Here is a 16,928-nt window from a genome sequence, read left to right on the forward strand (position 1 = left end):
CAAAATGCCTGTCCAAGGTGCCTACATGCTGGTCTTACTTAGTTTAAATTACATAGATTTAGATTCTCACGTTGGGACAAGATCATTCTTGGTGGCACAATTGCCATGCTTTTCATTGACTTTATATTGTAGCTTCATATTCTTTCAGTTTCCCAACTCCTTGCAAGCTGTTTTGAGTCAAGTGCTAATTTTTTTAAAGATTTTATTTATTTGACAAAGAGAAAGAGAGAGACCGTGAGAGAGGGAACCCAAGCAGGGGGAGTGGGAGAGGGAGAAAGCCTGCTTCTCCCTGAGCAGGGAGCCCAATGTGGGGCTTGATACCAGGACCCTAGGATCATGACCTGAGCCGAAGGCAGACACTTAATGACTGAGCCACCCAGATGCCCCAAATGTTAATTTCTTTTTTTGTGTGTGCTAACTTTGAATTAAGATATTTACATGTAAGCCTTCAAAGAGACCAAGTTGTAAATAAGCAAAGTGTCCAATTTTTAGTGAAATACCTACAAGAAAGCAATGTGTAAAAATTGCTCCCGTATATGGTGATCTCATAAAAACCAGGCAAGAAAGCAAATGTCTATTTCTTAAGACTTGCTCAGATATGCAAGTGCCATAGTTATGTTAGTTTTCGGTACCAGAACAATTGAGCAGGTTACAGATACACAGAATGCAGTTGCAAGTTGACGTGTCACTAACACCACATGGTGGGTTAAGAGGCAATAATCCGCAGAGAAGATCCTGGGTGAATCTTAACTCTCAAATTATACTCCCCCCCCCCCACACACATTTTAAACATCTTGCTCACATCCTATACTTTGGGCTCAAACACCCCTCTTCTCTCAAGTAGAGAATATCTTCTACCCACCCATCAGTCAAAACTGATCTTTTAATATGAATAAGCGACTAACCATATATAGTTCCTCTCAGTCTCCAAAGCACCTGTATTTTCGACAGGGCCTTTCCCCCCGACTTTTTATTTTTTTTAAAGATTTTATTTATTTATTTGACAGAGAGAGATCACAAGCAGGCAGAGAGGCAAGCAGAGAGAGAGGAGGAAGCAGGCTCCCTGCTGAGCAGAGAGCCCGATGCGGGGCTCGATCCCAGGACCCTGAGATCATGACCCGAGCCGAAGGCAGCGGCTTAACCCACTGAGCCACCCAGGCGCCCCATCCCCCCGACTTTTTAAAATAAATCCCTGTAAAGTGCTTAATGCTCCTGACAATTAAAAGTTATGGCTGATTCTTCTGGTTTACCATCCTGATCTTTTTTTACAATCTGGTTATCAAGTAGGGCTTAGATTCTTGGTTATTCAAAGACTTTGAAGGAACTTAATGTACTATTTCCTGTTGCATAGGATAAAGCAATTCAGACCTTTCATCTCAAAGAAGGTTCAAAACCACCATGGATAATAATACAGTTAAAAGAAGTTCAGAAATTTATCCTTCTAGATCCTAGAATAGAAATAAGAATATAATAGAAAAAAGCTTATGTTCAAGAATTTGGAGAGTGAAGGACTAATCAGACTGTGAAAAATAAATTTTTAAAAGAACTAGGTTAAATATTGAAAGAAATACCACCATATTTAGACAAACTGCTCTAGAACAATATTACTATGAAGAAAGTTTAGCTATGGACAATAAAGGAAGAGAAATGAGGAAGAGATTTGAAGAAAATCTTGTCTTGAGCAAAAGAAAAGGAGAGAAAAAGTAGAGGGACAACAGGATTCAAAATTAAAGGTAGAAACCATCCAAAGGTCCATCAATGGATGATGGATGAACAAAATGCAGTATGTCCATACAATGGAATATTATCTGGCCATAGGAAAGAACATATATGCTATGACATGGATGAAACTTAAACACTACGCAGAGTGGAAGTGTCAGTCCCCAAAGACCACATACCACAGGATTCCATTCATATGAAAGTCCAGAACATAAATCTGTAGAGACAGAAAGTGGACTAGTGGTTTCCAAGGGCTGACGGTAGAGGGGTGGAGGGTGATAGCTCAAAGGGGTTCCAAGGGGTGGAGGGTGATAGCTCAAAGGTTCAGGGTTTCTTTTAGAAGTGATTAAAAATTTCCTAGGGGTGGCTGGGTGGTACAGTTGGTTAGGCGTCCAACTCTTGGTTTTTGGCTCAGGTCGTGATCTCAGGGTCCTGAGATCCCGTGTGGCATCAGTCTCCTTGCTGAGCACGGAGTCTGCTCAACGCTCTTCCAGCTTTTCAGCAGTTTTTCTTCCTTGGCTTTTGACCATATCACTCCAGTCTCTGCATCTGTGGTCACATTGTCTTCTCTCCTATAGTGTAACCTCTGCGTGCCTCCTCCTAATAAGGGCAGTTGTGATTGTATTTAGGGCCAGATAATCCAGGATAATCTCCCCATCTCAAAATTCTCAATTTATCACACTTACAAAGCCACTTTTGCCTTCCAAGTTACCATTCACAGGTTCTACAAATTAAGACTGGATATCTTTGGAGCCATTATCTAATCTAACACCCTGATCTTACGATATACAGGAAAAGCAAATACTTCCATGGAAATCCAAAGTGACAAGCATAATTTACCCATGCCTAAGGAAGGAGATAAACTCCCAGTTCTAGAAAGAATTAAGACATGGTGATGCAGCCCCAGGGTACTCTAATTGTATTCAAACAGTTTATAATTCTGTTTACTTCTCATCTGGCATTTGAGTTTTTCTTCCCCTATTCATACTTTTTAAAAAGTAACCTTCAGAATTCACATACAATTCACCCACTTAAAGTATACAGTTTTTGTGTATTTACAGATTTGTGCAACTATCACCATTTTTAGGATTTTTAAAGATTTTAAAAGAGAATGAACATGAGTGGGAGCACAGCTAAAAAACTCTCCCCTTGGAATCTCTAGAAGAAACCAGTCCTGCCAGCTACTTGATCTTTTTTTTTTTTTTTTTTTTAAGCCCCATAAGTCTCAGGACTTCTAGCCTGCAGAAGTGTAAGAGAATAAGTTTGTATCTTACGTCACCAAGTGTGTAGTAATTTGTCATAGCGCCAATAGGAAACTAATCAGCAATGCAGTACTAAGATTAAATGATCCTGGGGAGGTATCAGGGGGATTGACAGCTTCTTAAAACGTGGTTCTTGGGTAGTGTTTGCTTGCGAGGTCTAGTTCTGTCTTTCTTTTATATTTACCCTTGAAGTGGTGAGTCTTCATTTGAAATGTCTTGTCTTGTTTTCATACTTCAAGACCCAGCAAATTCTTTTGGAAGAGGGAAGTTATCCGTTTAGAACAAGTCCATGTTCCCCAACTAGGAGTATGGATTTTTAGATATCAAACGGTCTTTAATAATCTAGTGATTAGTTCAACTCTATCTTATAGTTGAGTCAACATAAGAAACAAGTGACCCACCCACGCTCATCTAGCTAAGTAGTGGCAAATGTTCGTGATTGCCAGGCCACTAATCCTTAAAAATTAGACATGTGGGACTTTGATATCAGCTTATTGGACACAAAACAAGTTTAAGCTGACATGGAGATGTTTTAGACTTGAAAGTTTCTAGTTGCAAGAGTCCCATCATTACAGCTAAGTTTCCCTCTAGTTTTGTAGGCTACCATGCTAGGATCAGAAAATCCTCTTAATTCAAACCTCTAATCTTCTGACCTCTTCCATTTATAAATTAAGTTCTGTTAGCAGCTTCATAGGAGGTTCACCTTCTAGGACATAATGGTACTTTGTTCAATTGTAAGAAGCCGAGAAAGGGCCTGGGGTAAATCAGAGGTGGTTGGGGATGGGTATCAGGATGGCCACCTGGAACAGGAAGAGAGGGGCTGGGAAAAAAAATGTTAAGGTCCTAGAAGTTATTGGAGGCAGTAAATAGGCAAATTGCCGAATGACCTCTGCAGAATTAAGTGGATACCACTACTTCTGAAAAAGAAGCATCTACAGTTTACGAGTCTTCCTAATGAAAGACACCATCTCTTAGCTATTAAGGCATATACTCAAAGCAAGAATGAGGCAGGATAAACATTTCCTACTTTGGAGTCGGGAGCAGGGGACAGAAGCCTATAAGCTAGTACAAAAATGAGTATTAAATGTGTTCATACCCTTTGAACCAATAATTCATTTTTAGAATATTTTTAGGGTAATTCTTATAAGGAGATGTAAAACTCCTATAAGCAAACATTCACTGGATTATATACAATAGTATCTAAGAAGGAATTTATTGTAGTGCATTTCTATAGAACTTTACATAGCCATGAAACATTTACGAAGTTTCAGGATACAGTTAAGTTTATATAAAGTGAGGGCATGATACAAAACTAGTAAAAGTTGTTCTCTTTCATAAGTTCTATCAAACAACAAAAACCAGGGGCGCCTGGGTGGCATAGTGGGTTAAAGCCTCTGCCTTCAGCTCAGGTCATGATCTTGGGGTCCTGGGATCGAGCCCCGTGTCGGGCTCTCTGCTCGGCTGGAGCCTGCTTTGCCCTCTGTCTGCTTCTCTGTCTACTTGTGATCTCTCTCTCAGTCAAATAAATAAATAAAATCTTAAAAAACAAAACAATGAAAACCAGTAAATGGAAATGGCCACTGATATGTTGGGTTTTCTAGATGGTAGAATTTGGGAGACAAAATTGCAAAAATGCATTTGTTTCCTATAAGTGATGCTTTAACAAAGTTTCCTCTAAATCTGGCTAGTTAACAGTCTACATAAAATCGTAGACTATGGCCTGTCAAAAAAAGAATTTCTTCTTGTTTTTGACAGGCAACAGTGAGAGCCTCTTTCCTCAAAATCTTTGTAGTAATGCAATTGCCTCATGAGTTTATACATGTCAGGTGTCTGGAAGAGGGTCGTTCATTTTATTGGGAGCAAAGTCAGGGCTATATTAATAGACTGTGTCTTGGGGCGCCTGGGTGGCTCAGTGGGTTAAAGCCTCTGCCTTCGGCTCAGGTCATGATCCCAGGGTCCTGGGATTGAGCCCCGCATCGGGCTCTCTGCTCAGCGGGGAGCCTGCTTCCTCCTCTCTCTCTGCCTGCCTCTCTGCCTAGTTGTGATTTCTCTCTGTCAAATAAAATATAAAAAAAAAAAAAAAAATAGACTGTGTCTTATTCAAGACTGCAATCTGTTAATTGGTATATGGTGAAGAGAATGCATTTTTACCCCTCCACACTTTATAAAGCACATATTGGGGTGACTACCCAATAGTAATAGCCATCAGCTAAGACTGCTGCTTCCCAAAGTGGGTAGTGTGGTGTCTGCTCATCCCAGTTAATGAAGTTAGTCTCTTACCTCTGCACAAAGGTATACACACATCCCAGGAGACTAACATCTACCTGGAAAAATGTGCTCCATATGGAGTTCTGAAGCTTCAGGTTTTTGAAGATTCTTTTCCAAAAGGTAATATAGGATTAAAAAAATTATTTCAATTCAATTAACATACTGTATTATTAGTTTCAGGGGTAGAATTTAGTGATTCATCAGTTGCATGTAACACCAAATGCTCATTGTATCATGAGCCCTCCTGTCCTCTTTAGGGTCCACACACAATCCCCCTTAACACCCCCCACCGCTGACCAGCAATCCTTCCTTAGTTTGTTTCCTAGAGTTAAGAGTCTCTTATAGTTTGTTTCCCTTTCTGACTTCCTCTTATTTTTCCCCCCCTTTCCCTACGATCCTCTGTTTTGTTTCTTAAATTCCATATACGAGTGAAATTATGTTGTCTTTCTCTGACTTATTTCACTTAGCATAACACCCTCTAGTTCTATTCATGTTGTTGCAAATGTTAAGATTTCATTCTTTTAATGGCTGAGTAATATCATACACACACCACCTTTATCCATTCATCTGTCGACAGACATCTGGGCTCTTTCCATAGTTTGGCTATTGTGTACATTGTTGCTTAGGATTTTTTAATACCTCATACACAAGGTTTTCCTTGGTGTCAGAATGTACAAATAGTGTGGAATATGGTGAATACTCTGGTGCAGACTTTGGAACTTGAAGTAAATTCTTTCATCTCCCTGCTTTGAGCCCATTTACTCATTCCTAGAAATTGGATGAACCATGTTTAGAGTAATGACCTTCTGTTGAGGAGCCTTTTAAGGTTATCTTTTAAAGGAAGGCAGAAGGCAGTTGCTCCTGAGCTGTTATCTTCCCCTGCATAGAAACGGATAGGCTTTTCAAAAGTCTGACTTGGCAGTAGTCAAGACCTCAGTTTTCACTAAGACAATAGAACAAAGTGTCTCTTTTGCTAACTCAGCCCTTTATCCTATTTGTAGTATGCTTATTCATGGAAAGGAAAAACAAACAAACAAACAAAAACAAAAAATCAAAAGGTTTCTGGTCTATTTGAATTATTTTTGCTAGCAAATTTGAGAGGACTGTGACTTCTGTCAATTTCAACCAATTGTGCTGTAGGTTTAGTGAAGCTCATCACTTTAGAATCCAGGTCAAAATCTCTTCTAAAACTATGTGTTCTTGGCATTCTGATAAATCAATCAAAATTGGATCTACTGGCTTAGTGCAATTGAGTCAAGCTAGCCCCTGAATAGGCAAAAGTCGTTGACATTTCTGCAGAAGTTTAATTTATACAACTTTGTGTGTAAATCTGATCAACAAAGTCAAGTTCTATACTAAGTGTATATTTGTCCTTCAGTTCCTTAAAAAAATAAAATCCTCTGGCCACAGGAATTCTCAATATTTAGTTGAGGAAACAGGTTCGTTCAGAGAGAAGAGACCAAAAACCCCAAATCACATGGTCTACTCACCTGAAGGTCCCTGTAAGGGGCTGCATTCCCTTCCTGCACATTGATGGTGGAATCCATTGTTTGGCAGCTGAAGGTAAACTTACCGTAAGGAAATGCATTCTCGAGGATGCAAAAAGGGAAGGTGTCAAGTTAGGTGGAAAATAAAAATCCAACCCCTTAAACATTTATACAGTCGGGCAGTCTCTTCAGGAAAATTCCAGTTGAAGTTTTACTATTAAAACGTTTTTGTAGGGAAGCCCTAATAATACAGGTAAGAACCATGTTTTCCGATCTCAATGTGGGGGGCGGGGGTGGCAGTGGCTGCGGTACTTCAATCATGTGAGCCTAAGTTGGTATGTCTGGCATTGTGTCGTTGTTCAGCCTGAATCTTTTTTTTTTTTTTTTTTTAAAGATTTTTTATTCATTTATTTGACAGAGAGAGACCACAAGCAGGCAGAGAGGCAGGCAGAGAGAGAGGAAGGGAAGCAGGCTTCCCGCCGAGCAGCAAGCCCGACGCGGGACTCGATCCCAGGACCCCGGGACCATGACCCGAGCCGAAGGCAGCGGCTCAACCCACTGAGCCACCCAGGCGCCCTGTTCAGCCTGAATCTTAAACAAAAACGAAAACCTAAGTGTTCTTGTGTTCTTACTTAGCTTCTTGACTGATTCAGACCCTCCCCCAGTTATTTACCAGGAAATGCACAAACCTCAAATGCACCTGCTTATACTCTTACCTCTTAACCAGGATAGCGGGTCACGATAGTACATTACATGGCCAGACAGCTGCTTGTTCCATCGCTCATTTTCTTTAGCGATGATGGACTTGTGCTCAGTGTAATTGGACGCCAAGCCTGTGAAGACCTGACAGCTTCTTTCCGGTGTTTGAGGTCTACCTTGTCCCTCAACTTTCTTTTTTTCTTTCCTTTCACGTGGTGGACAATGAAATCTGAGGGTAACCTGGTGTTCTAAGGGAGCCCCGTGGGTTACCCCTGGCTGTGTCCTAAGCTTCTGTGTACCCTGAGGGACATCGGGCTGGAGCTGTCCGCTTCGAAGATTCACATCCTCAAGGTGGGGGGTTGGAGCTACCCCGTCACAGGCCCGCCTGTGGAGAGTACATTCCTTAGGCGCCCCCTCAGTGCTGCCTAGAGGCCGCGGAGCCCGCAGAAAATCACTCGGGAGACCGGCGTTAGGTGTCGGTGGCCACCACGCCTCCCGCTTCAGGGCTCGCTTCCTATTGAGGGCGGGAGGGGACACTACGGCTCTCCTGCACTGGAGCACAGTTCTGCTCCGCTCCGCCCGAAGAGGCGGCTACGGGAGCACGCAGAGCTCGGGCAGTTGCAGCACCGGCAGATTGTTCGCTCTTCCCGGCTCGCTCTTCCGCCTGCGCAGCCCCAGCCCCCGCCCTCCGCCCGGCTCACAGGAACCAGCGCCCTTGCCGCTCCCGCGCTTCTCTCCTGCCACCCGCCGTGGCCTGCCTTTTATAGGCACCGCAGCCAATGAGCGCTCTCCTTTCCTTCTGCCCGCCCGCCCGGCCAATCGCCGCGCCCCTTGTGTAATCTTCGGCTGTTCGGCTGCTCTCGGCTATTTTCGTTGTTGCTGGCTTTTTCAGGGGCTGCTCGCTCGCAGCCAGAGAAGCTGCTTTTTTTTCCGGGTTCGGAGCCGTTCCGGATGCTTTAGGCTGCCGGATGTCTGATCTCCGGATAACTGAGGCGTTTCTGTACATGGATTATCTGGTAGGTGAGGGACAGGGGTGGAGTGTCGTCTCTCGGAACCCGACGTGCCCGATGTCCCTCCGCCTGGAGGAACAGCCTTTTTGCTAGCTTTCTTTGGGATGGGATGCCTTTGGGGTTCTTTCTCCTGCAGCCTGCTCTGGAGCTGTGCTGGGACTTCGAGGGGCGGCCGGCAGGGCGGAGGGGGTGGTGGAGCTGACAGGTAAAGGTGCGGCCCCGGTCACCCCGCTGCGGGGAGAGGGGCGTGCTGGGGGTGCCGGAGAGATGGGGGCCGCGGCGGCGGGGCGTCCTCTGCCCGCGATCAGGTTCTTTGCTTCCCTCTGCGCTCCCCGAAAAGGACTTTCTTTCCGGGGAGGCAGGAGTTTTGTGCTGTCTCTTTAGCAGAACTCCAGGTACTATTAAAGAGCCATAACCAGAATGGCTTACTAAGTGCCCGGCAGCCCCGGTCATTTGGTTGTTATTAGATCTCTAAAGCTATGACCTCGGTCGTGGCGAGGGTTTAAAAGCACATTACCGTAAAGTAGACGGGACTAAACTACATCGCAGCCTGGTCGGGACTGGGTAGGGCAGGCATTGTCCCACTGTACCTCTTGTGGGTGCATGTGGCTTTTACCCTGGATCCTAGCTGTTTTTAGGCCGGGCTTGTGCTGAGAAGTTTAGGTGGGAAGTGTCAGCACAATGCTGGGGCTGAGCAGTATTTTAATAATGCACTCGTGTTTTTGTGGAATTATGCAAGCATCCTGTATTGTTCCAGAAATTCTCTTTCCCCGGAGCTGCATGTGTGTGTTCAAGGGGAACCTCACTGACATTGGCTGTGTTCGATCCTATACAATTACCAGGTTTACCTTGTTAGCTCAGACCGCAGTTACGTAGAGTTGCAGTAGCTGGCTAAAAACATTGACCCTTCTGTGATCTTGTTGGACACATGCAGTCGATTTTACTATAGATTGCCCTGGCAGAGATTTGCCATTGCCTTCTAGGAATTAAACTTCATGCTCTTCTAAGAAAGACTGTGAAGCTTTCATGATGGAGAAATGCTGGATAAGGACGGGTTTTGTACGGTTTTCTTGTCTTTGGACTTAACTCTAGTTTACGTGAAGGAAATGTTTCCCCTAAAGCTTAATGGCTTGTTTTTGTCTTGTGGGGAAGGGTGGTGATTGATGTTAACGCACGACCTTGTGAATGGAGCAGAGAGAAAAAAATTGAGTTCAAATTCTGTTTTGTTCATTTGTTGACGTCAGTTATCTTTGTGATAAAGGGACATTATCCACCCACACCTGGAGCCAGTTAAAGAGGTTATCTGATTATGCGTGTCCTTTAAAATTCAGAGTGCCCTGTAGGTTAAGAGTTGCCAAGTGTTTTAGATTTTCTAAATCAAGTAACTGATTATTTTGTAGCTTGCCAGGTAAAATACAATACTATGGTTTTGTTTTGTAATCCACTCAAAGCCAAAGTTTGTTGAGAATAATTCCAAATAGGAAAGGATGACATTACCTGTACTACTAAAAGCTAATTTTATATACTTAAGTAGTTCCTAAAAAGGAAGTCTGGTGGTTCTGATCATTGTTATTTCTTTAGTGGATGAGTTTTAAGTTTACAAATAGCATCACAAAACCAAGGTGTCAGAACCACCAAACCATTTGGGGTTCGGGGATTGAAAATTGGTGATTACTCAGGTTAATTTCTAGGTGGATTATCTAAAGGTGGTGAATGATTTGTTAGTGGGGCTTCAGGGTACCGAAAAAGCAGATTAATTTGTTTGGCAGTTTACTAACAGGCTTGTGTTAAAATCAGTGGGCCCCAAATTTGACACAGCCTTTTGGTTTCACGTGCCACGCCCCCACACACCCTATTGCACTGGTACTAAAACATAGCATTTTGTAATTTCAAGCTTAAAAAATCACAACTGCAGTGAAGCTGTTAAATAAAAACTTAAAGGAAATAAGTCAGTTTGTATGAGTATGCCAAGCATCTCCTATGAAAACATTTAAGACAATCCTTAAACATGAAGTCCAATTTTTCAGTCCAGTTTCAGTTAAAAGATACAACTCTTCAGAGTCATGCTTTTGTGTTTACTTCTTATCAACTCAGAAAATGACGTGCCACACATTCCGCTCTTCTTGTCTTTCAAATTGACTCATTTGCTTATATATAATCTTTATATGGGGTCTATTAAAAAACAATTTCTGGAAAAAAATCAATTCCATTGACTGCATCTGGCATTTTATTTTTAAAATCAATTCTCAAGTTCTTTGACTTCCAGAAAAAAATGCTCCTTCCTTGACAAGATTGGCTCTTCAGGTTTTGCTGGGCTTGTGGACTACAGCTCCGTGTCCACTTGACAAGAATAGTAGTGTATGCTAGCTTTTCTTTTTTAATCGGTGCTTGACTTTTCTTGTTGCTGCTGTTGGAAGCTGGAAGAGGGAGCTCTGTGTATGTATTGTCCATTGTTCTTTGGATGGAATGTCATCACTTAACCTTTTTTTACTTCGAGATTAGAAAGGAAGAGAAATGGGAGAAAGGTAGGTGCTATTTTAATAGCTTATAATAGTACTGTGGGTATTGAAGCAGGTGATGTAGCTGACTGATCTTTGAGGTTGTTGTTGATTTTCTTAAAAAGAAATGTTCTCAATTAGAGGTGACCAGTAAGGTAAGGGACAGGGATCATGCTGTAATATTCAAGATGGGGTTTTTTAATTCAGTTCAGGGATATAGTGGTAATTTGCTAATTCTAAATAAATATCACCCAGTGCCAGTATTTGTTGAATTGAATCACTGAGATGGAGGGACAGCCCTGCTTTTTTCACCAGCTTCTAAACTGAGACAAGATAAAATCTGTTTGGATTAGGTGTTTTGTTCTGGGGAATGCAGAATGTATCCTTTACACTTCAAGATTATCAAGATACTTTGTTTGGCCTGGGTGACAATTTAAATATAAAAACCTCATGTTTTGGGGCGCCTGGGTGGCTCAGTGGATTAAAGCCTCTGCCTTCTGCTCAGGTCATGATCCCAGGGTCCTGGGATCGAGCCCCGCATCGGGCTCTCTGCTCGGCAGGGAGCTTGCTTCCTCCTCTCTCTCTCTCTGCCTGCCTCTCTGCCTACTTGTGATCTCTATCTGTCAAATAAAATAAAATAAAATCTTAAAAAAAAAAAACAAAAAAAAAACAAAAAAAAAAAACCTCATGTTTTCTGGTTAAGGAAATTGGCTTAGAAGGCCACACACCTTTTCTCCACCTTCACATTGGACTTGAAAGGCCATGGTCATACCTATCTGGTCTGTGGATAAAGATTTGGTATTGTTCCAACAGGCAGTACTGGCATCTTACTATCTCTTGACAGGTAGAACTAGCGAGGGAGTAAGGTAGGAGAAAATCTAGTTGTAACGAAAGAGAAACACATCTACCAGGTTTTCCTGGTGGGTTGGACAAGATCAACTTCTAGATTCAGTTTCATATTTTCTTTCTGTCCTAGCTCTTGTTGACTGGTTAGAATTTTACCTTTCCCCCCCTTCTGCCATCAAAACAGAAAAATGCATTCTGCTTATGATAATTAAATGAGATCATGGAGGGAAAGAAAGGGATTTATAAACAGCACCTCTCTCCCCGCCCCCCCCATATAGAATGTTATTGTATTGTGATTACATCGCTTATTCTTAAGACCTTAATAATTTCTTACTGGTAAATGCTGGGCTTTTTTTTTTTTTTTTTTTTAATTCTTAAATTTTTTTATAAACATATAATGTATTTTTATCCCCAGGGGTACAGGTCTGTGAATCGCCAGGTTTACACATTTCACAGCATTCACTATAGCACATACCCTCCCAAATGTCCATATTGGGCTAATTTTTAAACTAGTGCTAGTATATGGAAAGATTTGGAGTAGTAATCAGCAAGTAGGATGTCATAAGACCCTTGATATTTTAATATTATCACATATTGATATTTTCATCCATTCAGCAAATATTCATGGAACTCCCTGCTTTGTGTATGGCCCTGAAAGTCCTGGGAGAATGTGCTCCCGGCTGAGGTCCCCTTAGCGGTAGGACAGCCAGGCATGTGGCTCTAGGGGAGTCCATGGCAGGACAGGATGCCAAAGGTGCATCAGAGAGAAGGTAGCTTCTGATGTGCTCCCTGGCTTTCTGGTAGGTTTCTTGTTTTACATGTTTTTGTTTTATTGTGAACTAAAATGCAGAGTTAGAGTTGAAAATGTGGCAACTGAAAAATGGTTGATGAGTCTTGGATGCTAATTGTCAACTCATGATCATTGCATTTGTATACTGTGTTTAGAATTTAAGGCCAGCGTTTTAGATTTCCCATATAGATTGGTGAACCTGGCCTAGTTTCTTGGTCCAAGGCTGTACCTGCCATTATAAAGACTAGGGTGTCAGGGGAGAAGATTGGATGAGAAAGTCAGCACAAGTATATCACCATCTACAGAATAAAAACCAACTGATCAAGAACAGAAACTCATGATCCGCTTCGAACAATAGAGCCTGTAGGTACTAGTAAGTTGTTAATGTGCCTATTTGAAAAGAGGAGTAAAGGCACATTTGGATTTTATTTGGTGCTTGGTTAAATTTGAAGTGTGTGTTTAACCCTGAATTGAACATTATAAATTGTATGTTCTGACTGTGGTCAAATTGACTATAACATAGAGGCCAAACAAGTTTTATTCTTAACTGTATGTAAATATTCTTTGAATCATAAGATTAATGCAAGGATAGATCTACCATCTGGACTTGGAACGGCAAAAAAATTTGAAGAACATCTGTACCATTAAGCAGGACCTCCGACTTGGAGGCATTTGCTCTGTTTCTCCAGCTTCTGTTGCTGCAGTCTTAGAAGTCTGGAAGTGGGAGTCCTAAGAAAAGTCCCACAGGAGGAACGATTCACGGTCTCTGGGAGCCTAAGCCATGTGCTTGTTGGCATGCTGGGGGTGGAGGGAGTGAAGCATGAGTTCACTTATAGAGCGCTTACTGTGTGCCAGATAACTTCGTAAATGCTTTCCCGCGTAATGGCATTAAAACAGGGCTCAGAAAGGTGGTGTCCTTTCCCCAAGTTCACACAAGCTAAGGAATAGAGTTGGGTTTGTAGACTTCCTTCAGCCTGGTGTTGAAGCTGTTGGGAGACCATTGAAATTTTTACAATGTATTTCATGTAATTACTGTGCGGCTGCTTAAGTAAAGGGTAAAAGGGAAAAAACCAAACCAAACCAGGGGTCTTGAGGAGGCTGACCAGGGTTCCCTTGTTCTCAAGAACTTGGCTTTGCTAAATGACTGTTAAGGAGAAGGCTGAATATGAACAACTGCGTTGTGTCCTGAGATTCTTGTCCCACAATGTACTGACTCTGGTCACTGAGGTCACTGACCGTCACCATCTAATGATTCATCAAGTGACCACAAATGGATTTCTCGGCCACTCTGTCCTACTGTCACTGCAGGGGCACCCTCTTGCCTGTCACAAGTTCCAGTTCTTTTCTGAAGAGGTCACTGAGACTGAGGACCTAGTTGGCCGATTGTCTGAGGCCTGCTGTGCTCCCTTGCCACGTGCTGCCTGGGAAGTGAGGCTGTCCCAGCAGACACGAGGCCCCTGGCAGTGTTGCCTATGGATTTCAGTTGGGCACACTCCCCTGATACTCACTATAAATAATTCGTTTCTGAGCTAGACTGGGAAGAAGGAAAGACTTTTAGGGAAGTTCTGGTAAGTGCATGGCAGAGAACAAGGAAACAGCAGTTTCCTCTTGATAACTTCTCACAAATTGAATTATTTATTTTCAGGTCTACAGCCCCCTTTAGTTATGCTGTAGTTCCCCATCCCCACCCCATACCCCCACCCCCGCATCTGCCCGAATGCTTCCAGTGTTTGGGTGAGTCTAGAAAGCTGAGCTCTTGTTGACCTTCATTTCCAGTGTCTACAGAGTGAGTGAGTGAGCGCATTTACTTCCAGTAGGGCTGCCTTCAGGGGCACGTGACTGTGGGAGACCAGGCTTTGAAGGACCTTACATTTGGTTTAATGCTCTGGGCTCGACCATCCTCTGAATCTTTGATGCTTTGCAAAACATTTTCATTTTGCCCTGGGCCTCACAAATTATGTAGCCAGTTCTGACTTCTAGTGCTGACATAAAGATGTGGATAGCCCTTGAATGGCCCCAGGGTGATGGCTGTCCTTGGAGTCTGTTTCCTTCATCAGATCAGGGCAGGGACCCTGACCACCTTGATCACCATCACCAGGATCCGAGGGGACTGTGTACCAAGTATGGTGCAAATTGTCTTACTCCTCTCACCTAACTTCGTCCTCCCATCTGTCCTGGTAACCAGAGACTACCGACTTACAAAACGCGGCCTTAGAAAAGAGGGAACTTGAGGTTCAGTGAGATGGAGTGTGGGGGCTAGAGGGTGAACCCAGCTCGGTGAATTCCAAGCCTGTGCCTGGAAAAGTGTGGTGCTGGCTACCTGGTGATAGCTGAGAGGACGTGAGAGGGGCAGCATGAATCACAGACCCAATACTGGGAACTGACAGGTCTCTTGATTGCTGTCCTGTGGCTTCTTGGGAGAAGCCCTGGCAGGAGTGTAGGGACAGCCCAGTTCCTGCTGGGGGCAGTGGCGTGGCTTTGTGCCTTCAGGTGAGCTGCTGACTCAGGAATTTTGCTTTCATTTGTGTAACTACTTTTCTCCACTCTTTTTTGCATAAACATTGGTGCTCTGCTTTTTGGCTTATAGCCAAACACACCTACATGGTTTTGGGAGGACCCATTTGAAAAGTTGGATTTGCCGGTCAGTCTCATTTATCAGGTTCCTTTGTACCTAGATTTGCTGGGCACTGGTCTGACCTCTGGACTGCTTCTCGGGGTTGAGGAATTATCTCACGGAATTGTGTCCCTCTCTCCTCGAGAGGGATTCTTGGGTGTTTTTCCAGCAGGGTAGCTGCTTCCCTGGCCTTACTCTTGGAGAAGTGGATGACCACCCAGGGCCACTGATTGAGGCACCGAAGGACTGTACCGGTTCCTAATCATGGAGTCAGGAGCTACAACAAAATACAGCTCTTTCAGGGGCGTCTGAGTGGCTCAGTGGGTTAAGCCGCTGCCTTCGGCTTGCGTCATGATCTCAGGGTCCTGGGATCGAGCCCCGCGTCGGGCTCTCTGCTCAGTGGGGAGCCTGTTTCCTCCTCTCTCTCTGCCTGCCTCTCTGTCTGCTTGTGATCTCTGTCTGTCAAATAAATAAATAAAATCTTTAAAAAAATATATAGCTCTTTCAAAGTTTTATTTTTAATATTCAGAAAAGTACAGAAAATAATAAAACCTACTTCTGTGTACCTACCTACCTCTCTGATGGACAGTTGTTAACATCTTACCATTTTAGCTCAAAACTGCTTTAAAAAAAAAAACAACCTTTAAGGCTAGAGCTAAAGCCTGCTGCTCCCCCTTCTCTGTACTGAAGTTAGTGGGTGTCATTCTCATGCATTGTTTTTGCATTTTTACATTTGCATGTATGTATGAAGAATATACTAACAATAGATTAAATATAATTTTACAGAAATTGTAACCTGCCACCCTTCTTGAAAATTTCCTGTTTTTGAGATCAATAAATGTTACTCATATATATCCATAGATACTTGTTTTTTGTTTTTTGTTTAGATAATACCATTTACACTTTTATATGTAGATCTTATTTGCATTTTGTGAGCAGCTCAGAAGAACATAGGTGTTGGTTTTGAGGCATGCTTTGTAGATGTTTACTTGTTAGTACTACACAGTGAGTCCTATAAATGAAATTTCATTTGCATTTCAGTATTAATGCTTCCTGTCTTACAGTTGATAACAAGCATTTTGTAATCCTATTAACATCTCTGCATATATATACCTATTCTTGCCAGTGAAAGGCCAGATTATTTTGGTAACATATTATTAAAGTAAAAGGAAATTTGGAAAGCACCGTGGGGGGGAAATTGTAATCAGTAACCCAGAAAGAACCAGTTAACATTTTCATCGTAATGAAGATAGTTTCATAACCTGCTTTTTTACTTGTATGAATACTTAAAATTTAAGTTTCTCTTCATTAGTTTCCTGCATTATATACTGACAAACCATAATTTTTTTTTAACTAATCACCTTTCCATTGAGTATTTTCTATTCCAATTTTGGCTGTTATAAATAACACTGAAATGACTCTTCTGCATAAATTCTGGATGTTTTATGCTAGTGTATTATAAGGAGTGGTAATTCTTTTTTTTTTTTTTTTAAAGATTTTATTTATTTATTTGATAGAGACACCACGAGAGAGGGAACACAAATAGGGGGAGTGGGAGAGGGAGAAGCAGGCTCCCCGTGGAGTAGAGAGCAGGATGCGGGGCTTGATCCCAGGACCCTGGGATCATGACCTGAGCCGAAGGCAGACACTTAGAGACTCAGCCACCCAGGCGCCCCAAGAGTGGTAGTTCTCTGGTACTTAAATGAGTCTTGTTACAAAAAGCAATTCCCGTGCC

The 16,928-nt window shown here is 42.6% G+C and overlaps 1 protein-coding gene across 1 annotated transcript in view; it reads left to right on the plus strand.

Annotated features, from left to right (window-relative positions):
- The first annotated feature begins 8,285 nt into the window (after positions 1-8,285).
- The window catches only part of LOC111141120 (ADP ribosylation factor like GTPase 15), a 402,680-nt gene continuing 394,037 nt past the window's right edge, over positions 8,286-16,928 (plus strand). The window contains exon 1 of the mRNA XM_022493466.1: positions 8,286-8,451. Within this exon, the coding sequence (XP_022349174.1) occupies positions 8,404-8,451 (48 nt within the window). The 5' untranslated portion in view covers positions 8,286-8,403. The remainder of the gene's footprint in view (positions 8,452-16,928) is intronic.

The sequence above is a fragment of the Enhydra lutris genome, unplaced genomic scaffold, assembly GCF_002288905.1.
Source record: "Enhydra lutris kenyoni isolate GAN:26980312 unplaced genomic scaffold, ASM228890v2 scaffoldscaffold5, whole genome shotgun sequence".
Classification (NCBI taxonomy): domain Eukaryota; kingdom Metazoa; phylum Chordata; class Mammalia; order Carnivora; family Mustelidae; genus Enhydra; species Enhydra lutris.